The following is a 24,039-nucleotide window of genomic DNA, read 5'->3' as shown; positions in this document are numbered from 1 at the left end:
TCTGGATTAAATATATAATTATATAGAAACTCTACCAGAATAAAAATAATACTTTGAAATTGTGCAGAGAGTCAAAAAAGACCCATGCAGAATAATTAAAATCCACTTCATTTGTTGGGCTGAGGCTTTGCAAAGGGGGATTTTTCACCCTATGCAATTATGGTTTGGCCTCAGTCCCACACTGATTTTAACAAGAGACTTGCAGTGCAAAAAATTAAGGACTGCCTCAACAGTGACAGAAATCTGTTGTGAACTGGAACTACTCAACCTCATCAGTGTCAACAGATTGAACTGAGAGCAGAACATGATCCTCACACTTGCTTTGGGACATAGAAACTATCAAGGAAAATAGCAAAAGCTGACTTTTACAAGGCTTGTGCTTGGCATGTTCCGTAAGTCACAGCCAGAAAAAAACCAAAACAACTATGTAAGCATTAATGCCCTCTAAGCTCCTTGTCACCCTTCCAAAGAAGGTGGTAGCAAGAGGCTAGTGGTATCTGGCAAACAAAAGGCTGTCTCTGAAAATGTCACCCCTTAGGTTTCTTCAGCCATGAGTAAAATAGTTGTCATGTCCACATTTTGTTCATATTGTATTTTACACAGTTCCTTGATCCAGAAGACTGCGTATTGTACCCTCTGATATCTTTCAGAGTATGACCACACCTCTTTGTAACATTCCCAATGCTACTCTGCACTCCTTACATAAAACTGCATGCGGTAGGCATAGGAAACAAATACTGTTGACGGAAGGCTTTATGGTTCCTCCTTCAAAATGAGGTATGAGCCTTTTCCTAAACCAGCAGAAAGAGCCTCTTTGTGCCTCCTGCTCTGATAAACTCTGGAGAAGACCACATTCATAGTCCTCATGCTGTTGGCATAGCCCTTCCAACTAACCAGATCACAGTATCACTCACTGGAATTAATCGAGTCCTCCAATAGAAATAAAAACAGGGAGGGGGGGTGTGAAAAAAAACAATAAAAAATATTAAACTAAGAGGAGGAAACCTAACTCTTCTGTTTAACTCTGAAACATTTTTGAGAAACAGTTTATGTAGAATAATAGGAATCTGTATTGTACAGCCACTGCCTCACCATTGTAATGTTTCCCAAGCTTCCGCTGTGTCTAGATAGAGGAGGTTTCATCTTTGTGGAGGATTTCCATGCTTGTCTGTGTGTGGTACAGTCACAACTTTAAATGTTTTTTAAATGTAGTTACTGTCTTTGATATCAAGGGACTATGTGTTCAGATATAGGCTCACATGTCCAACTAACTGAAAGCCTCAATTTGTGAGAAGAAGAAAAGCGAGGCTGGGGACACTGTACAAACGGTGTTTACACCACTGAAGTGCTTTTGAAATGGAAAGACTCTGCATGAGGAGGCTTGCAGCTATGCCACAGCCTTGCCGATACCAGTGAGGAGCTCATCTTCAATGTAGTGTTGAACGTAGGTGGCAAAACTGTAATTTCTCTCTTTTTTTAAAACTATTTTTTCTTCTTTTATTTTTGAAATTTTCATCTAAGCGGCAGTTTCTTGTACTATAGTGACTCCTGCTGGGAGAGTTAAGTTGAAGTAGCTGAAGGTCTCTTACAGATATATCAACTCCCGGCCAGTAAAAAGATGTCCTAAACGCAGGAGATGGAGTTAAACTGTTCCCCTACCTTGGACGCAATGGCTTCTTTCATCACTAAGAACAAACCCCTAGGTTTTACAATTGAGACTGAGAAACTAGTACAGTACTTGTACAATTTTTGATCTACAGCATCACGACGTGAAGCTGCAACAATTAGATGTAAAGGGTCCATTCATGAGGAATAACATCACTTTGACCCTTTGTGTTAGCTCCTACTGCTAATCTTTCCATACGCGTGAACTTACTTTCAATTTGAAGAAGATGAAAAAGTCTTTTGCAAAACCCCAATACTGTTTTCTGATCTATGTACCTGAATGTAGAAACGTAGTCTTACCTCGTTTTTTTCCACTACAAGCCAAGCTACTTGTAATCCTTCCAAGCCTTTAAAAGGGACCTCCCTTGTTAGCATCTCCCAGAGAACCTGGAACAGAAAAAAAGAAAAGAATTTTTATTTCTGTACTTTGTATTTTAAATACATTATTAAACCTTGATACAGCACTATTCTGTATCCAATTATCAGGCAACCAGTTTCCATTTGCAGGAACTTGGGCCAGTGTTTGTGTGCAAGATCCTCTCACTAAATTAATTTGAATGTTTCCGCTTTTTCCTCCAGAGAAAAAATGAGATGAAAAACTGGGTTGTGTGGGGTGTAATGCCTGCAATTTTGTGAGAGCCATGGAAAATGCTTTTTACTTTCTTTGTACACTATTAAGTTCACATGTGGCTGTTGAAACTTGGGAAGACAATGAATTCCTCCTCTCCTTCTCAGCCCCAACTAGACACATCTTTGCTTTGTAGTCATTTTGCATTTAAAAATATTTCCATATGATTGCAACTAGTGTTTCTCAGTAGTTAGAATATGATCCAAAAGGTATTCTGCTCCTATGATATGCATATGAAAACATTAAATATAATTTTCCGAGCAAAATTGTAATTGCTTATCACAAAGTACGTGATTATGTTAACCTCACCATATAGAAAATTACTCTGTTCTCCTCAATATCTTATAAACACACTGTCCTTAAATAGGGAATGATCTCCTATTTTGCATGCCTTTAGCATTTTGGTAGCACAGTATCCAAGAATCTAAGCTACTCTGTAGAAAAGAGTTTGGCATCATCCAAAACGCTTCAAGTCAATGAATCCAACTTGGTTTTCTGCCATTGGGACTACAAACTGGAGTTCAACCAAATTAACAGGCACTTTGTACCTTCACTTGAATATGTCTCTTTATTCCCCCCCCCCCTTGTTTTTAATCAGAACCTTTCTATACTTATCATTACAAATACCTACATACAGACTTTTTCTTCTGCTCATATACTAAGCATAACACCAAAAAAGACATTATTTATGACATTATTTATGTAGGATCTGACCAAAGGCATTACAATTCTTATACAAGCCTCTATATCCAAGTCTCTATATCCTCACTATTTGGGCTAGTACCAGGCTTATTCCAGCTACATCATATTTAATAGATTCTGGCCAGCTAGGAAAGAAAATGCAAGAATATTGGCAGATGCAGCTCAAGCAGAAAAAAATGCAGTTGGGCATTTAATCAAGTGAACAGGGTACTACATGAGTAGACCTATTTGACTAATTCTGCTTGAGTCAAAAGACTGATTAGTAAAGGTAAAGGTATCTTGGCAAAATAAGTAAAAGGTCAGTTCTCCTGAGAATAAGACAAATATGGGGAAAGCTATCACAGAGGTATTCAACTATCCTGTTTGTCTCAGTTCATTCCTTTTAGAAGGAAAAAAGGCACCTCAATTTGTAATGCCAATTATCACCTCTCTACTGGTAGAGAAGGAAATAGTTTGGCCGTTCCATGTACTTCAGACAAAAAAACAGTATACAAAACAGCCAGTTTAAAACAAAAGCCTCTAGACCAAATCTAACTTAGAGTTTAGCAGCCTTGCAGAACCACATCGTCTGTCTGGCTGTACCATGAAACCACAGAGAAGAAAATCAAGTTTGCACATCAGATAGAGCAGTATCTAAATATATCTTTAAGCAAAGAACATAATGAAATACGAGTTAAATGTCTCCAAAAGCCTTGAGCTGGAAAACTCTACTGGTCTGCTATCTTTCTTTCAGAAGACTGTAAATATTAAGGGTTGTCTTGTTTCATTCATGCACACAAGTTTGTGCAGAACATTCTGCATTGAATTCCTTTATCATGACACCTTTAGTGTTTATTTTCACTGCCTGTACAGATCACTGCCTTCCGAAACCACCAGTGCTAGTTTAAAACACTTCAAGACTGCACATAGTTCAAAAGAAAAAGAGCAATCTGACACAACATGAAGAGTTTTTTCTTAATGGATTATTTTTTACCAATAATAGAAGAAAGTAAAAGATACAAAAATGGGATGTCAGAAATCCTTGTATTTAATTGTATGGGTTCAGAAAATATTCTAATAACAATGCAAACTTTGTATTTGGGCCAATGGTACAGATAAAGCCTTTCTGTCTGTCGTTTAAGCCCAGCCAGCAACTAGGTACCAATGGTGACATGCCTCTTATGTTCAGTTTTATAGAAGCTTTAACCCCATCTCATGAATTAGCTACCCTGACTCATCAGCTAAGGTGGATGACTGCATTATCAGACTTTTAAAAAAGGAGCAAATGGGTATCTTCTATATTCCCATTTGATTTTTCCTATTCCCAGAGTCATTCAGCAGCAGAAAAATCATTTCAACCTGACTTACTCCAGTCTCTCTGCTGCAAGATACACTCTGTTCATTTTTAGAGCTGGCTCCTCAGCTCATCTCATATGGAAATCAATCTATCCTCCATTTCTGGTGTAATTTAATTGAGACTGACACTTTCCCTCCCATCTCGGATGCTATACGTGAAGCTGAGAATGAGAATTAAATGGTCTTCAGAAAAAGCTCATACCCAGACTTCTCTCAGCTCAGCTGTGCAATTCAATTCTTACCCTCTCAACTATGTGACAATAACCAAAAGGAAAAAAAAACCCAAAACCCCCACACCCCCACCCCAGTGCAAAGTCAATAAAGATTCAAAGTACCATATAAGTGAGGGAACATCCAAACCAGTAACTTGAGAAAACACTCTGAACATCTTCACTGAGAAAAGGAAATGCTTTCTCAGTAGGAAAGTGTTCACAGATGAGGGTCAGGAGCCACAAAATTAGCAGAAGTACAGCATGAGCAGAAAGCGTTGCACTCTTAGAGGTACTGCCCTTAGGCATCAAAATTAGGTCAGTTTTCTCTGCATTGATCCAAGTGGAAGTTAAAGATCCCATAATTCTTTTCAAAAAGAGTAAGGGATAACCCCTGGAGCTGGCCAACATTCCCTCTATAAATAACATATGTTCTCATAGCTAAAGCAATGTATGAACTATTGCTAGGAGCGTAACAGCTGCTACATTTAACTGCAGTCTCTATGCTACCAAAAGCCAATTAATGGTTTTACTTTTTGTTCTTTTAAGTGTTAAAACAGTTCAGCTGCATTACATAAGCTTTCTATGATTAAACACATTTATACTGATACACAAACATGCACTGCAGTTTTGTTTTGCAGTGCACAACGATTTTGCCAGTGTAACATATTTTGACCATGTATCTTCATGATTTCAGAACAGCTTTTACAGTGAACATTATCATTCCATATACACTTTCATATCGGGAAGAGATGCAAGGAATCATTTTTGAGCAACATACACAATGACATGTGAGTCCATTTCTGGGTTGATCACTTGAACACTTGGTGTCTGTTGTTTAGAGTATGGATTTGCAAATGGTTTAAAAAAGAGAATCACTACACGGCTGAACTACAGTGTAAGACCTGTTTTTGTGTTGTAATAAATCTGGAACATTAAGCTTTAACATTTCATGGTAGTATTACAAATTATTTACTATATATCTCAAAGAGAATATATGGACCTGCTTAACTATTCATGAAGAGCATGTTAGCTATAAGCATGTGTGTAACTGTTCAGAAAGATGAAAATCTATTTCAGCTGAGGAGCAATTCAGACCTATAAGGCTGCAGAAGGACTTTGACACTTCATGGAAAAAAACTCTTGCACACCTTAAGCAGAATATTTAACATCACAGGCTGGTTTGGAGAAAGAAAAGCCAATCAGGAAAAAAAGATAGCAGAAAAGAAATTAAAGACAACTATGGGGAAGGCAACATATGTTGCAAACACAGTATCTATTCCTAGCATCTTCCTAGTTTACATTTGAAAGGATTCTGTTCTTTGTTAGCAGGACTTTAACTGAAGAAAAGCAGATTTGTCTCTCTAGCACAAAAGCTGCTGGTAAGTGTTATACTTTGAAAAGAGATTCTTTAAATTTTGTTTTCTTAGATGATGATAATCTGAAGAAACAAAAATACTGTTTCTAAGATTATTTTTTTTTTGTTTTCAGTCTTCTAGCTAATTCTCTGACTGTCTAACACTTATTATATGGAGATTCCAACTTTCAATGTTATATTTGCACGATTTCTTGCTGGTATAACCCCATTATGTCAGTAATTTCATCAACAGCGAACTTGGGCTACTGCCATTCTTCATTTCTATCCCTGTATCTCCTCAACAATGATGTTCCAAGACTGGACAAATTCATTCCTAAGTGCTTATGAACTCGTAAGTTTCTACCTACAGTAGAATACATTAGTTCAAAACCAATATACTAAAAAATGTGGGTCAAATGTTATTAGGCATACTAAAGTAGCACTATACACACATAACAGCATTAAAATATTCTAGTAACACTGAGCTGTTTTCATGTGAGGGCAGTTCAGTTTTACTTCCAAGCACAGAGCTGTGAAAGGATCCTTACTCTCTGGACAAGGAAAAATAAACCATGTGTGACATACTGTTCCCAAGGCTGTGGTAGTACTTGACAGAATAAGATATTAAACAATTTCTTACCTTCTCCCACTTCTAGAACATTACTTAAAGTCAGTTCACACCAAGATAACTATGTGAGCAGTTTGAACTATAAGACCATGTTTGGAATTTCTCCTCTAACGTTTTTGCTTTGTTTTGAAACTGGAATGTTGCCCTTCAGTGGATAATACGTGATTGCTTCCAGTAACAGTTTATATTAACATTTACATTTGTTAGCTTATGTTCTCTTACTGTTTGTGACCTAATTCAGTTAAGCAAGCAAGCATTTTGAATCTGCCAATACAGGCTTTTTCCTCCCTCCTTGCAAACCTTTCATTTGTAAGCAATGGCATATCATTTCTTTTTGTTTTTCTCTTCACTATAAATGACTGTTTGGCAACAAGTTTAAATCATCTTCCACCGGGACATCAGCTTACCTATGTACAGCCACAGGTGCTAGCTTAAAACCATAGTGCCAGCCCACACACATCTCCTCCCATCGCTTAAAGAGAAAGAGGCAATACTTGACAGGTACTGAAAGAACTCCTCATTCTGCCACCCATCATTGAATCCAACCCCAAAAACAGTTATTACTCAGACATGCATGGAAACTACAACCCCAACTACAATCCTTTCCTTCACCTCCCCACCCCCAAAAAGAAGTATTCATTACTGTTCTCTGTCAGAGAAAGGCTATGGGGCTAGGCATACAATTGGTCTGCCCAGTAGGGCTATTTCTAGCCTATTTTGTATTGCAGAGCAAAGCCAAATGAGAATTTAACTGTGGACAGAGTGAAATAACCTGCAAACCTGACATTTTGACAAACTATAACTGACTGTTCCCCCTTCAGAAAAATGGCACATCAATGCTGGTCTTTCTAGACTTTTAGATGAGGCCTCTACCTTCACAAGGGGTACAGTCTCTACTCTCACAACTAATGACAGCAGGGTCTTTTAAACAATAAAGCATGGAGAAGTAGCTTACTTTTCAGCAACACTCCATTTTATGGAAAGTGGAATCCTAATAATTTCATCCTGTTACACACCTATTGCAAGGCAACCCTTTTCTGCTCCACTAAAAAACTACAAGTGTAGATTTATGATGCAGATTGTTCAGTGGCTCCTGCAAACCTTCAGACATATGCTGAATACCTGAAGTAAAGCATGCCCTTACCACACTGGCATGCTGCTAATCTAATCAGATAAGGATCTTACTAGGCAAGGCACCATTCTTCCTTCTGCTTTCAAACATGTAATTTTAAATTATGGCTCAGTCTTGAAAACAGTGTGATATTTTTTGTTGTTCTTTAGAATTGTTGCTCTTACATCACACAAATTCTGTCACACTAGAAAGCCGCTACTAGACACAGGGAAATGAGAGGCACTCACCACTCCATACGAGTACGTGTCACATGTTTCAGACACTGGGAGACTTTGGATAACTTCTGGGGCCATCCATGGAAAAGTGCCCACTAATGACATGTGTGTTGTATGGGAGTGGAACCTTGAGGCACCAAAATCACAGATCTGGCAAAAAAATAAATAAAAAAAATAAACAGGTATTTGAGTTTCAATGTCGTTTACTAGGCGTCAAAACATCGCGTCAAGCAGCATCTCTCTACAAATAATTAAAGTGTTCATACCTTTAATACGCCATCGGCAGCTATAACAACTGAAAATGAAAAAACAATAGGTTACAAGAATGCTATTAGAAACAAAGACAAAACATTGCCACAGCAAAAGGCTTTGGTTTTTTATCAAGAAAAATTATCCGACAGTGAGCCAGCACCTGAACATGCACATACACGCGATTGTCCTGGCTTCTTTAAGTAGCTTTAGATAATGTTTGCTGAATACCTGCAAGCCTCTGAACAAATGCAAAACCTTTCAGACCTTACTGAGTTCAAAGACAGCAACATGACTATTGCTAAAATACAGATAAACTCCACCCTCCTCAATGTAGTCATGCTTAACAAGAAACTCTCCGAAAGATTCATAAATAAAAGGAGAAAACTTACAACTGTGGAGAGATCTAGACTTTTCTTGACTATAACCTCTCCATGTGTATGACTAAAATCTGTTTCCCTGCTATCCCACTACCAGTAGTGAGAAAAGTTTCAATTAAAAGGCAATGTTCAGCAAATTTCATAAATGGTTGCCAATCACCAAGTGCAAACTAACTAGTGCAGCTCCACACTGCATATTACTCAAAAGCACGACTATCTGCCAAACCTCAAAACAAGCCATAGTAAAGACAAGATTTTCAGATAAGAAATAATAGGCCTTATCCACTCTATTTTGTCTGATGTCTACCAGCCTTTCCTGGTACTTATCCTTTCCAAATAGAAAAATGAAGTGAGGAGTGCCCAGGCAATGTCTGACAGATTGTAAGATGGGTACAATCATGATCAGCAGGACACAACCTGAAAGAGCCCTCCACAGTGCTCTGAATGATTCCAGGGAATGTAACGAAGCTCAGACAGGCGCAGGATTTGGACGAGTCAACAGGCCCTTCTCTGCTTCAACAAGAGCAGCTTTATGACAGCCAGTGCATTAGTTCTACTTGTTCACAAAGCTCAGGTACAGATTTAAATGCTACATTAACAGGTAAAAGGAGAGTGTTTTCAGTGTTTTGCTACTGTACCATTCCTGGACTTCAGATCCCTGTGGATTACTTTGACTGGAGCTTCCATGTGTAAATAGTGCATTCCTACACAAAACAAAGGAACAATCTTGTTAGGCAGGCTGAGCATGGCCATCATGTGTCAGCAGTCATATTTTCTGGTTCCCACTAATTGCACTCATTATGAATTGGCATACCTGTATGCCACGTTGACATGCTGCAGGAGAAGCAAAGCTTCCCATAATCTACTTTGAGTAAAAAATATTAAGCAAAGCTCATATATTATTCAGAGAATCTACATGGGCAATGTTTATGCTTTTTAACATCTTATTTAGTCATTTCTCTAAGGTGGTGTCTACACAGGGAACCAAAATGTTAATTTACTATTTGTTCATTAGTCTACACTAATTCTTGTGTAGTCACAAAGAATGCAATGGATAAAACAACTTGTTTTGCATTTTTATATGGAGAATTTCAGTATGTTTGCTGAGAATAAACCCTCAGCTTCCTTAAACATCCCAATTCAAATCAAATATAAGGATAATTACGCACTTTACCTCATAATTACTCTACATCAGCAAAATTATCCTCTTGGGACTTATGGGCAAACCAGAAGTAAAACTGGCTCACAGAAGCCATTTTCATTCCAGAAATTATTCTGGATTGATAATAACCAAGGAACATATTAAAAGGCACCGTGACTGGGGTTTCTTTTTTTTTTTTTACATATGGTTGGTTGACTTTTTTTGTTAATTTGAGCAAGTACAGGAAGGCTTTCTTGACTTCATAAGGAAAGCATCTCCAGCTGTGCACTTTGCTGGCTGTGTAGGCTAATTATGCACTGCTCCTCTTGCTTACCTTTAGCTATGTCAGTTGCCCAGGTCATTATATGATCCATATCCATCTCTTCACTTTTGTTACTATTAATGTAATCAAACAGTGAGCCAGCAGAAGCATATTCTGTTAAAAAACAACAACAAACAATCTCAAGTGACATTTTAAAACACTGCACCTCAACTGAAAGTTCTAATGAAAACTGCCAGTTCCAGAAAGCAGTCAACCTCTGGCTTAATGACAAAGAATTTAGGTTCAGCAGCTAATATTATTAGTAGTGTAGTAAGAGAGTCATAGATTGTTCTGATTATCTCAACACAGATATAATCTACTACAAAGGGAAACAAAAAAGCAAAAGACACAATCATATGTACGAGGTACTAAAATGAAAAGGCATTAGAAAGGTCTGGCATTAGAAAGCTCAGGCAAAGCAGTTCAAATTCCACAGTAAAACATTCTGGATGCTCCTTGTTCAGGATCAACAGACCTTTTTCTCAGCTTCTCTCAACTACACCTACAAGAAGCCCACATCAGGATTATATAAGAACAAACAAGGGCTTTCTGGGGCTGTTGGTGTTTGCAAGTGTGGCAGATGGCATGCAGTCCAACTGTCAGAGCTCATGGGGCTGAGAGCTGGCATAGGAAGCACTGTATAAATGACGCTCCATAACAAAGGATAATCGTTATTTATAAAACCAGATGTTAAATGTATGATGTTGTGTTAGGAAGAAAAGCTTTGCAAGTAGAATGGGAAATTAAAATTCTATTTTCCTATTTCCCCATGGAGGAACAGAGTAGCTGATCTTTTGTTCATGAAAAAAGAGAAGGATGAAACTAGAGATCTAACCCTGAGGTAAGCAGGCCAGAATGCCATGTACTGCAGGTCATGTTCAGCAGTTTAAAGACTGTATCTCCTCTTCTTGTATTTATTAAAGAAGCTTTATGCTTATTTAGTATTCATTCATGTTTCACCAAAAACACAACAGGAGATTCATGAGTTGAAGCGACTGATACATCTTGTTGTATCTGGCTGCCAAGACACAGTAGATCTGTGCTGCCTCATGTGACCCAGGCAGCACAAAGACCAGAGGGATGCAAGGAGCAACATCAAGCCTTTTGTCCGTCTCTCCCAAGGCTATTCAGTGTGCTTCTTCGGCAGAATTTAGAAGCTTCTTACAAGACTCACAAAATCTTCATACCCAAGGTGGCAAACCAGCTGTTACACAATTGAAATGCTTAATTTCAGCCATTTCTAAGTAGCCACAAAATATTTCCGTCTAAGACTACATAAAATATATCCAAGTTGTTGTTAATAATAACACCAGTCATGATATTAAATCATTATAAATGATACATAATGGGCTAAATGCATAAAAGCCAAACATTGCTCCTCATCAAGAAAATCAAAACCCTTGGGAGACAGCTGTGTGGGGAAAGAAACTCTGGGACGAGACTAAATTTTCAGCCTAGAACATGGCAGGCCATTGAGAAGATTCCAGCACTAAATAAAAGGAAAGAGGAAGAAAACAGAAAGTCCCTTGGAAGTAAACACTCTAGTGGCAAGTTTGGTTTGGATCATTACTGCAGGACTTCCTGCTGAAGGGAGCCTCATCAGGAGACAGAAGCATCACTTCTGATGTCACTGAAAGAGGAGTAAGCTGCTGACCTGCACATTTCCGCAATTAAAACATCATCTTTTTTTACCCATGATGTCATCATCTGTCTTATAAATGGATTCTTCAGGAATAGGCTGACTGCACGCTTTGCATGCCTTTACAACGCATAATTTGATCCACCAGGGTCAGGGACAATTCAGCTCCCCACGCCCTTTGCCACTGCGTGAACGGGGGCAAGCAAGCTTCAATCAACTAAGCTCAATCTGTTAGTATTTCTTCTACATATTTATTGTGCTACAGGTTTTTACTAGGAGCTTATGGAGTTGGAAATCATATAACAGAGATAATTTTCTGTCAATAACAGAAAAGAAGTATTTGCTTTAGAAATAAAAGTTCTGAATGCCTGACTGGACCCACCCTGTGATGGGCTGTGGGATACACCATATGATTCAGCGGAGAGAGGGGGCACAGGCTCCGAGAACCTTTTGGGAGGAGGCAGCTGTGGTCATAAAACAGATCTGAAAGACATCAAGATTGCTGTTGACAGAGACAGCAGTAACATCTAGAATGATGTGATCCATGTTAGCAGCTCCCCGGGCAGGATGATCAGTTATAACACTGACATATGTCCCATCAGGGAAACATGTTTTGACTGCAGATGTAGCCTCTCTCAGAGAACTCTTTGACAATCCCACATAAGACGTTACGTGCAGCTAATACTCAGTACATGCCAGCACTTGGCTGCATGCCCTCATCTGCATCACTCTGAAGAAACATCAGTTTCTTGGGATTTCTTCTTGTTTGGGATATTCCCTCATAAGAAATGGATCTCTGACTAACACAGGATTAAGTCTGCAACACTGAAGGCCATCCAAAAGATCACAGAGTGAAAATCCCTCTAAAAGAAATTTCAAGTGCAATTAACATTTATTCTCAGCAGCCATTCTCTCATGTGAAAATAACGTGGGGAAATGGAGCCTTGCTTTCCTTCCACCTCACAGGACTCCAGTGTCCTTGGAAGTTGCAGGGAGAACCAATGTAGTTTGATAGAAAAGGGTTTTTTCCTTTACCCTAGGTGGAATTAGAGCTCCCTGAGTAACAAAGTGGTCAGACTACACAATGCAGTTTCCTTCTCACAGATGGTTAGTCCTCATTCCCAATGACATAATTGACTACTTCAGCTGCTGTCTGTCGTGTGACTGGCAAGCAGGTCAAATATCCTCCGAACACTGACCTTTTGTGAGAACAAACTGAGGACTTTCTGATCCAGACATCACCCCAAGTTGTTGATTACACATCTCTTTTGTTATACTGCTTCCTTGTTCACAATTATGTTATGAATTATAGTATAATTACATTACTTATTAGCTTTGTTACTTTTATTGCTTCAAGAAGGTATTCAAGTTTCTGTCTATATGCTATCACAAGTCCATCCTCTGAGTGGTGCAGACTGTGGTCACACCCCCATACACCTCTGAAGTACTGGCTGCAACACTGTGAGCTGATACTCCTGTAAGTAAAGCTCCCTGTGCTCTGAGTAGTGTTGTGCTGTACCTCAGACGTGCTCCCACCAGATTACACTGCCATCTACTGTGATAATCGGATGTCTGAGAAACAGGTAGAAATAACTGAATTTTCACAGGTTCTGTCCACCACCTTAGAATGAATAAAAACCTGAATGGCAATGTTTCAAACTGGTATTAGACTATGCCACAGGTGAAGGCTACACTTCTCACCAAACTCTTTAAAGTGTTACAGACATGTGTCCTAATCCACAATTTCATAGTTTTTTACCTCTCCAAACATTTACTTCAGCAGATGGGTTTATTTTCTTCTACTCTCTTACCTAGTTTCTCCCATACAGAGAGAGTTTCTCCCCAGACAGGGGAGAAACTACATTATCTGTAATGTGATTTCGTATCTGGGCCAACTCCCAAGATAAGGGAAGGAAGCTTGAAGCGGTGATGGGAAAAAAAAACCCCAACAAACTAACCACAAAACTCAATCTTCGCATAGTTCTTGGAATGCCAGAGCGAACGAAACCTAGTTTCCTGTGAATAAAAGGAGTTGTCTTACGTTGTCTAACAGACCCTTGGCTCTATTTCAAGCTCTTCCCACGGCTAAGAAGTTCCCAATGCAGATTCTCCTATTTTCAATACAGGCAGAATTCACAGTACAGCTTTGCTCTGAGCAGACTCTCAAGCTTTCCCTTTCTACATAACTTGCCAGAACTTCATATGATGAAAACCTGTACTTCTGTCACACATCAGTTAAAATGGAAAAGCAATTCACAGAATAGGGTAAGAGAACACAGTGAAAGCTTCTATTTAAAGGAGTGCTGAGTTTGTGCTCCAGCTGCCTCTGTGCTGCCACCAGCCATGCTCCCAGCCTGGTTCCCACCTCCAGCACTCCATTTACATTGAGGCAGGTGGTGCCAAGCGCTCTAGCATTCAAAGAAGACCAGAACAATTAGCAGAACTCTGAAATTGGGTAAAGCTAACACCTTGTAACATTGGAGTTTTACAGAATCAAGACAAAGGTCAGACAAAAATTCTTACCTGTAACAATGCCATAATTTGGAGGTTCAATGACAGCTCCATAGAACTGTATGATGTTTTTGTGACTGAGCACACTGAGTATTTCTGCCTGTTGAAAACAAACAAACAAGTCAGACAATTAAGAATGGGGTATTTACTACAAGTTTATTTTATACCCAAGAAGGTGTACAAATATATATATATATAACATATACATATATAAACACACGTTATCTAGGAAGACTGTTCATAAATGCTTGGCATTTGAAAGCCTCATGAAGAGAGCTTGGCAGATGAATGCTTCGTATGTTAGGGAAAAAACAGGAAAGTTTTCAGGCTATACTTTCATGGCCAAAGCACAGATGTAGAAACTAAGTCTTAGGAAAAACTGAAGGCCTTGGAAAACTTTGTTCAAAGAAAGAGCTGGGATTTTTGGCAGAGTTGCAGCAGTCCTACCCAGAATTTGTGTTTATGCACAAAGTACTATGGGTTCAGCAAGTCCAGCACTTGAGGCTGTTGGAGCATACACAAGCTATGCACACACAGCTCCGTCCAATGTTTACTGGAAACGTGGGGTTTCCAGGCATGCGCTGTACAGTCTGATTGAATACGCACAGCAAGCACGCCTGAGATTGCCAAATAGCCAGCAGTGCAGCTGAAACTGCTCCTCGGAGCACGCTGCAGACGTCGGGAAATTCTGGGAAAATACGCAAAACCTTCATATTCCACTTGAACAATGCTTCAAGGTTTGAGAAAGAGACTGCAAGACAATGAGAACGTATCCACCGAAATTGCAACATACAGTCCCTGCAGATTTTTTTGGGGAAAATAAGTGAGGTATCTCCTTCAAGATCTCAACAGTTTTGCCTCTGTAGTACACTAAATATTTTAGACTTTAAACACAATTTTATACAAATATACGTATTATGCAAACAAAGATATATACGATTATATATTTTTCTCTACAACAACGCATTACTTCAAGACTTTGAGATTCTGCTAACTCTACACCAGTCAGGAGTATCTAACAAGATCAAAATAACAATTAATTCCTCTGATCTTATCAAAAGGATCTGATCTGACAGATCCCTTCTCAGATTCCCTGACTCGCTGTAGGAGTGAGAGTCGCTGTTTATCTGCAGAGGAGTCTTCCCACATTTGCTTATAAATTTGTCAATTAAATAATTGTCTGGCCTTGTAGATTTCACTGAAAACAGACGGGCTATAGCAGCTTTGATGTAGAAAACCACGGTACATGAGCACTAGCTGCTGTAATAAATGTATAGCCATAGCAAACCAGTATGTTTCTGGCCTATGTTTTATAGTTGGTACCATGATACAGGTGCATAACTGCATGATTACAGAAAGGCATCAGATGGCTCAATTTTTTGCTATTCTTGTTGTTTAAAGCCTTTTCTGAGTAACTTCAACACAGTTTTGAATTAAAACCCTTATCCTTAGCTAATGCGCTGACAATTACACATATTCAATTAAATCTGCAAGTATAGCTTTGAACTTGAGTTGCACTAGTTCTTCACGCTGCTCAGCCTGCTCAGCAAGGGAAGCAGGGCTACCATGAAGTGAGTAATCCTTTTTCACAATACCAGAAAAGTAAATTTTCACTGTTTTCAGCAGATCATATTGCAGACTGACTTACCTGCAGGCCTACAAAATGATCTAACTGGCAACCATCTAAGCAAACAGGAAGGGATCTGTCAGATCAGCACAGGATGTGTCAGTGGCAGGAGCTCTACCCTCCGGCTGCAGCCCCAGCAGCCTCGCAAGATAGGGGAGTCCAGCAGCAGCAGCGCTGCCTGTTTCACAAGCTGTACCACTAACCTCGTCAGTAGCCTGGAGGGTACAGATGACAGCTTAGCCATTCAAAACTCCATCTCCATGAGTCAGTAAACCCAAGACTCCTCTACTTCAAAAACTTTTGTAGTTTTTTTCATCAGGAAATAATAAACTGGGGAATGTCCTACAATTCCTACCAGCATTACTGTTGGATAACCAGGAGACCTAATACGCCTTTGACTGCCTATCTGAATGTTGTTGGAAATGATACAGGGATACCTGTCCACAAACACTATACAAGTTACCTAAACCATCTTTTCTTGAACACCTTAGTCAAGAGGAGCAGAATAAAACTTGATTAATCTTTTTAGAGAACAATTAAAAATGCCACAATGAACACATCCAAGCGCCATAGCTCCCTATTCCACTGCAGGAACATGCAGCACTCAGTGATTCCTCCATCTCACTGGATGCTGCTGGATTCAGTTAAAGCCCATCAGAGCCACTGGACGACAGGAGGGGCTGCACTGCAGCAACAGCAGCAGCAAACCCGAGGCCTACCAATGACCCAGTGCTACCATGAAATGGCCAACAAGCAAGACAGGAGCACCAGGCTAAAAGGACAAGTCCTTCACTGTTGTAGGCATACTGACACTGTGGTTTTATTATTTGGAGATTCAGAAGCAATTACTTTCTAAGATTATCTTATTTACTACATATTACACACTAAGATCCTATTCTAGGAGTATGAAGAAATTATGTGCTTGCCATGCCCAATACCATCATCTTCATATTGATGTTCATACTCTAAACTGAGATTTAACAGACAAAGAAGCAAGCTTCCATCTAAAAATAAGGAACGGCACCTACTAATTGCCCACAGATATCCTAAATTAGCACTGGGGAGAAAAAATCACAACTCTTTCCAAGATCCACTGCCTCTAAAAGAAATTCCTTCTAAACACTTTTAATCAGTCTGCTGTTGTTAGCACTACTGATTCTAGACTATTCCTTTTATGTTTTATTCTTTTCAGTTGTGTGGCTCAGCTGTGAACTCTATTAGCCAATTTAAAGCCACTTATTCTTTACAATAAGAACTAGATGCAAGTCAATCCATATCTTTGAAGCTTTTGTACTTTTTTTTTTTACAAGGAGGTGCCATATTTAAACAAAAGACTGTCAGATAGCAAATTACAAAGTGGTGATTAAAGACCAGCATTTCAAAGGCCTCTTAGGCATGTACACGAATATTTGGAATCACCTTTTAGCATCAAACTCATACTTAAATCCAAAATAGTTCAATGCTTTTAAGAAAATCCTGCCATGCATCTATCTGCCTAAAAGCCACAGAAGCCAGCCCTCGCTGGCTTGGGCATGACACATTCACTTCCCTCAGTAAAGCTTCTACCTATCTTACACAACTTAAATGAGCATCAATTTCCTTTTCGTATCCATGGCAAATGACAAAAAATGACAAATAACAAGTCTTCAATCACTTCATTACACTACTTCTTTATGTGAAGAACAGATTTTATTTATTTTCTTACCTGTTGGATCAAAGCAGAACTAGAATTAGAACTCAGCTGAAGGAAAGACGCAACCTAAACACATAAACTCTTTGGATGTAACATCAAGGCACAGTCAGATACACAAGGTGACTGCAACAGAGTTGAATATTATGCTTATTCCCATGATAAGCTTAGTCATAGCTTGGTACTGATCATCAATTCATGCTAAAACCGTTTACTCACCCTGTACTTACACCACAAATATGGGTGATATTACATCCCTTGATCGAGTCCTGCTGAAGGGAATTACAGACTAGATGTCACTTCTTGAAGGCAAAGTTTCAAGAGTCTAAAGAAACCTAACTGACTGACTGCATAACCCAGAAACTATCACAAAATCCAAGGTCAGAGCAAATTACACTGAAAACATTTTAGTTTAATTCTCACTGGCTCTTGTGGCCAGTAAATGAAATTCAATTCATAAGGCAGCTACAGTATAAGACTTAGGAACTCAGGTAATCCTCAGTGTACAAACTAATTGTATCGTATGAGCCACGGCATGGATCACAGTGCTTAACAGGTAATTTATTTTTATGCCCGTTTCATCTCTTCTTATTGACAAATGTGAAAATGTCAATTACATCATCTGCGACTGACATTTCACCCTGCAGATGCCTCTAGGCCGGCTAGTGCTGCTCTTCATGCTTTCTAGTACAAACAACTATCCATGAATAATCATATCTTCAGTATTTTCAGCAGGTAAGAACAGTGTTTTCCTCTAGGCCTTGTCTGTGTTCAGCAACTGCTGGATAAGAAACCACCATGTAGATTCTGAATGTGGCCAGCAGCAGATGAGAGGACAAAGCAGGATACCTGGACAGGATGGTCTTGTTAGGAGCAGCAGCACAAGCCTCAGCTCACTGAGATGACGCAAGTGCTGCCTTGCTTTTGCTCTGTCCAGTGCCAGAGCAGCAAGAGCAGCAGACACAGCTCTGATGAGATCTTCAAGGTCAGCACTGTCTGCAGATGTGGGCAACAGCCACCTGATGCTGAGCTGGCATTACTCAGGAACGCAGACAAGGTCCTATCGTCACATCTATAATTGCAGCCGCAAAGGCAGTAAGGATGTGGATGGAGGCACTTTGTGTACAGCTGTGTTGTCCTCCATCAGCTACTCGTACCAGCCACAGCTGCTCTTTTTAGAGCTTCCTACCCCAAGGCAGCTAAAGTTAGCAAAGACCGAACAACTCAGCATATTTTAGTTACTGTGGTCCTCCTAGGAAATGTGTTAGAAAGTTGTTACACTCATTCTTGTAGTCAAGGGAAGCGATCAAGGGTTTGGGCTAGCAGCCTGTAGAAGTAGCACAGCTGGATCTGCAAAATAACATCTGTCCACACAGTTTTTCAGTATCAAAAAGACTTTTTTTGCTTGGGTCCAGCAAATTGGGCCCACAGCAACTGAACCTCCATTTCTTTCAGGTTCCTTTGGAGCAGCTGGCTGGAAAGGGCAAAGTACTGCCATCCTTCTACCCTGATCTGAGCACGCTGGTTTAGGATTAACATGGGATATAGCTGCAGCCAATTGACTCTCCTGTTAATAAACCAGATACCTGCAGAGCAAGAGGCACCTTCGCTCTGTGCAAAATTACAGGGTTAGACACGGTTAGCTACTTAAGGAATCTGATTAATACAACTTCCTTAACTACTTTAGAACATTTGTTATTACATTGTGCAATAGTTCGGTTATTCAGTTTTCCAAATAAAAGTTTGCCATGTTTATTAAAGGGATATTTAGACACACTTAAGGCAGCTTTGGAAAGATATTTTTTCCTAAGTCTTGTAGCATTTTAAAGGCTTTGACCTTTGCCATGTTCTTGGGAGGGTTGCAACTTAGCTACTCTCGGGGAGGGGGGGTTACAGTCTAATAAAAAGGCAGCTGGAAAAGGCCAGTTGGTTTTATTAAAATTATTCTATTAATGACAACCACATACAAAAAAAAAAAAGATATGGAATGCTAATAGAAATCAGATCCAAATCTTTATTTCCAGATCCCTGCTCAAAATTATATTCAATCTGTATCAGATATTTTCAGTGTCTCACGAATGCTCTTCCGTGAATTCACTGATGTCTAATAAGGGATGATGTCTCTTATGATACCTGAGTTTCTTTACACAGATGAGCCCAAACCATCATTTTACAGACGTAACAGTAAGGCAATCAGCATTTAAAGCTACAGTTCAGCTACAACACACTAGGAAAGCACTTATCTTAGAATCCTACCAGCTTACGATTTTTTTTGATGTAATGTCGACAAATCATTAAGCATTAAAGAAAAAAAGGCATACTTTTCCACAAAATATTTATGTTTTACATGCTTTAATGTAAATTATGAATCCACAGGATGATACTTTTTAAATCACGTTAAGGTTTTGATAGAAGCAGATAACTTTTATTACTTCACTGTTTCTGTTCTTTTGAAAGTTACACTGAATATAATTCTTAATGAGCAAGAAATAGAAACTATTTACGTAATTTAGCTCTTTCTAGATTATTATCATGCCACAGTCTTAGGCAACTACCATTCCATCTTTGCTAGCAAATGATCCTCTCGATATGCAATAAGGGATACTTAAAGAACTTTAGAAATATAAAACCCCCCGTAAGAACCACACAGCAGGGCTGTTATGCCTTTATTACAGTTCTGAACATCAAAAATAAAACCCAGCAGATACAAAATAAAAATTTAGGACTTTGCCTATTGTTTTGTCTGTCCTCAAAGTTTTGAGAGAAAGAAAGAACCAAAAACTTAGAAAGGTTTTGTGCTTTGGGGTCCTCAAGAAGAAAGCTAACAATAAGCAAAGCATACTGTTACCCAGTTAAGGCAATGTTCGTTAAACCTATTAAACTGTCTTTGATATTAACAACACAAGAGGAAAACCACACGAACACAGCAAAGCCAAAGAATTCTCAGTGAGATCTCTTAGCTGCAAATAAGCAGTTATCACATGCTTTGATGAGTGCTGTGGGCACGCTCCCAGCACAAATGAGTTACCACCTCTTTTAGAAGGCAATCACAGTTCTTGAAACTATGGCTGAATACCACCTAAAGCCCTGTGAAGATGGAGCTCTATTTTAGTACTCACTTAGAGGATAACATCGCAAATAAAAGCTATTTTCTATAGCCCGTTAACAAGTTAAAATTCTGCCAGCATTTGTTATGTCTTAGAAGACAGCCATGTATGTATATTTGGTGTTACATAAACCACACAGTACATTCTCAGATTGATGCCACCAGCACTTCTGCAAATAACAGAATTAAATTCTCATAAATACGTCTACAGTGACACACAAAACATGTACTTACAAGCATTTTGACTAAGCATGTTTCAAAGCCTCAGCTTTGCATCCAAAATTATGTCCTACGCCGTTACAAGTCCCAGAGATGAAAAGTGGAAATAAAAGGGAAAGTAATAAGTTCTTACTGCTATATAATCATCTTATTATTTTAAATCTGTTTTGTATCACCACACAATTCTCATTTTTTGAAATCCTGTGGTAGAAACAGGTATTGACTTCTAGGTTGCAATCATGAAGAAAGAAAGAAAAAGCACATTACCAAGATACCTCAATTATGTTAAACTGCCATAACACACCACTGCGCTGAAAGAATATGGACATAATTTTATTATGTGCTGTTACAGCTTCATCCCATCTTACGTAATTTACTTCAAAATATTTCATTTGCATAATGCAATAGCAAATGCGTATGAGTAATTTTGGAGGTAAGGAACTCTACAGGACATGTAATAAAATGTACTGGATATTGACCATTTGAAAATAATACTGAGTTTTATACTCTACTATAACCTTTTATGGCAAACTTTGCATATAACTTGGCAGTTTTAAGGACAATTTGAAGGCTATGGGATTAGAAACACTATCTAGTGAATTTGGAACATGCTCCTCAAGACACCGTAAAGGCTTGCCAGCTCACAGAAAGCAGGCTGGTCCCTCCAAAAATCACAGGGAGATTAGCCTTTGTGAGGCAGCAGCAGACCCTCTGCCTTATACATAACAGTGAGTTAGATTAAGCTGACTTGATCCTGGGCTGACATACACCACCACAATACAATAGCCACATGGAGCCCACCCAGCACTACCCAAGCAATTGCAGGATCTTGGTGTTGGTCTTCCTCACAAAGGGGGCTAGAAACCTGCTGTCGGTGAGAGAAGAGGCTGTTAACAGAAGCTGTGATATTTAGGATAAAATTAAGCACACTTTCTGCAGAAAATCCTTACAGAAGGTTTAATGAGCTCAAAACCAACATTTTGAGTTACAACTACACTGCCATTTATCACACACACCCCCAAAAAACCAAAACAAAACTAAAAAACACCCAACTAACCAACAGGCACAAAGATCACAAGCAAATAACTCATTTAACACAGATTTCAGCTAGAATTCCACAGTGTCCAAACATATCCCACAGGAGTATTACATTTTGCAGCACTCAGCTTAAGATTGTATAAGCATTTAATATTAAGGTACCTGGTAAAGGGAGATCGGCCAAGAGCAAAAAGAGTAGTTTGGATTTCACTAGTGTTATTCACAGTTAGTAAAATCCCTCAAAATACACAGAAACTATGCATTTGTAATGGTATAACAGTTTAGAAATAAGCAATGTCCTGCAATACTATAAATATTTCATTCAGGCAGATTTAGAGGTAAGAAGCTGCCTCCAGCTGCAAAGCAATACCAGCAACTGAATAGAAACAACAGATGAGTGGACTAAACAGCAGGCTTGAAATACCTGAGCTCCCATAGAGCAGTTCATTTTCAGCAATCATAATTTCTCTTCTCAGTGTTGGGACATTTTCCCATTTACAATCATTTTGAACACAAATCTGGTTTGACTATAGAGTACAGCAACAAAACCCATAACACATCTAAAAGATAAGGGAATAACAAAAAGTGAAACTTTCTGACTCCTTACTTACTCCACAGGTGAGTAAGTATCACGGCTAATATGCAACACCCCAGTCTTTCCGGACCCAACAAATGGGAAAATACCCAAGGAACTTATTTCCAATATCAAAGTTGCTGTAACTTTCATGAGCATCTTGTTGTAAAGACATTCTGGTACGACAGATGTGCAAAATCAATCCCCTCTCAAGGAGTCTCCTGCAGAGACAGCAGCAGCTATACTATGCTGACCCATTCCTCTAAAGCAGCTTTCCACTAAATCATTTTCTCACTTGTGGTAAGTGAAACTGATTTAACCAAGGAAAAAGTTTGTCATCTTTACTCACTTTAAGCCTGTCTTAGAGTAGATAAACCCAACCTACTGTAGCTAATAACAGGGACAGCACTTGATGGGGATCCCTCTCATTGGAATCCCAGTGATTTTTATAATTCCAGAAAATGTTCCTCAACCCGACAAGCTAAGCCCACCCTCATGAAAGCAGCATACCACAAGAAGTGTTGGCTCCCTCACACACAGGATGTGCTCGGTCACAAAATCTGAAGTTTAAAAGAAAATAATTAATCACCATAACCTGAATCTCTAATGCTGCGCATTATCTGAATGACACATATCATGGTTTTATGTGCAACTGTCCAAAGAATCCACCACGATTCATGGTGAAGTTTTCACGATGAATCTGCTTCCCATTTGGGATTTACCATGTAGTAGCAACAGATAACCTCCCTTTCTGAATCCAGAGCAGCAACCTGTCTCTTGTGACTTAGCAAGTCTGCTTTCTCCTTATCGTGACTTAAGCAGTAAGCATCCTTACTCAGGTTACAGCCATATCTCCTTTTCACTTTGCTGAGATTTGCAAGAACAGCCTCTGGAAATACAGGACTTCCAGCTCCACCAAAATCTGAGTTGCACCTTCTCCAACTAAGTATTGCTTGTCATCAAGCAACAGCCAGAACAACAGACTTCACAGCAGCTCCCTGGCTATGTCCACACTAACACCTAGACCACTACGGATCGGTCTCCATTCCCAACGAAACTAGTTTCAGGACATAAATCCCTTACTTACTTGCTTTTCAGAAAAGCTACTCTTTGTCTAAGATTGAAAATTGTATTTTACTTAGAAAATTGGCTCAAATGCTACACTTACTGGGTAGCAATGGCCAAAAAATGAAACTAGACAAAACTGAAATTTCAAACTTTTATCTTTACGTAAAGTAGATCCACTGCTTATTTTTTCTTGGGATTTTTCAGGCTACCTTCATGGTACCTCCTGCTTTTTTCATTAGGAACAAAAAATTTCAAATAAAATAATATCTAAGATAAAAACCCTAGAGAAAAGCTAGCAATATTTAAAAACTGCTTTTAGTGTCATAACACTACATTTATTAGTATTACTTTGATATGTATTTTCGACTTTCTAACTTCAGCTTTCCCCTACTTCTCTTTGATGAATTCCTTGTACACAGAACTCCTCATCTTATCTAGACTTCATTATAGCTATCTGCTTACACAGACATGTCAGTAACAACTATTTAATTTCTAATCCTTGCTGTTAAAAATATTTATTTCAGGAATAAAACCTTTTTATTTTTAAATTATGTTGCTGTCACATCTATATGAGAATACAAGTGGTCAGCCTCAAAATAAATTG

At 38.9% G+C, this 24,039-nt stretch overlaps 1 protein-coding gene across 1 annotated transcript in view; it reads right to left on the bottom strand.

The window, feature by feature from the left end:
* Nucleotides 1–24,039, bottom strand: part of MAP3K20 (mitogen-activated protein kinase kinase kinase 20) — a 66,915-nt gene that overhangs the window by 21,805 nt on the left and 21,071 nt on the right. The window contains exons 3-8 of the mRNA XM_080620914.1: nucleotides 14,126–14,213; nucleotides 9,976–10,077; nucleotides 9,139–9,204; nucleotides 8,138–8,166; nucleotides 7,884–8,021; nucleotides 1,966–2,052 (exon numbers count right to left, since the gene is read on the bottom strand). Coding sequence (XP_080477040.1) covers nucleotides 1,966–2,052; nucleotides 7,884–8,021; nucleotides 8,138–8,166; nucleotides 9,139–9,204; nucleotides 9,976–10,077; nucleotides 14,126–14,213 — 510 coding nt within the window. The remainder of the gene's footprint in view (nucleotides 1–1,965; nucleotides 2,053–7,883; nucleotides 8,022–8,137; nucleotides 8,167–9,138; nucleotides 9,205–9,975; nucleotides 10,078–14,125; nucleotides 14,214–24,039) is intronic.

The sequence above is a fragment of the Psittacula echo genome, assembly GCF_963264785.1.
Source record: "Psittacula echo genome assembly, chromosome: 6".
In the NCBI taxonomy this organism is placed as follows: domain Eukaryota; kingdom Metazoa; phylum Chordata; class Aves; order Psittaciformes; family Psittacidae; genus Psittacula; species Psittacula echo.
The sequence above is the reverse complement of the archived record's forward strand: the minus strand, read 5'-3'. Positions and strand labels throughout refer to the sequence as shown.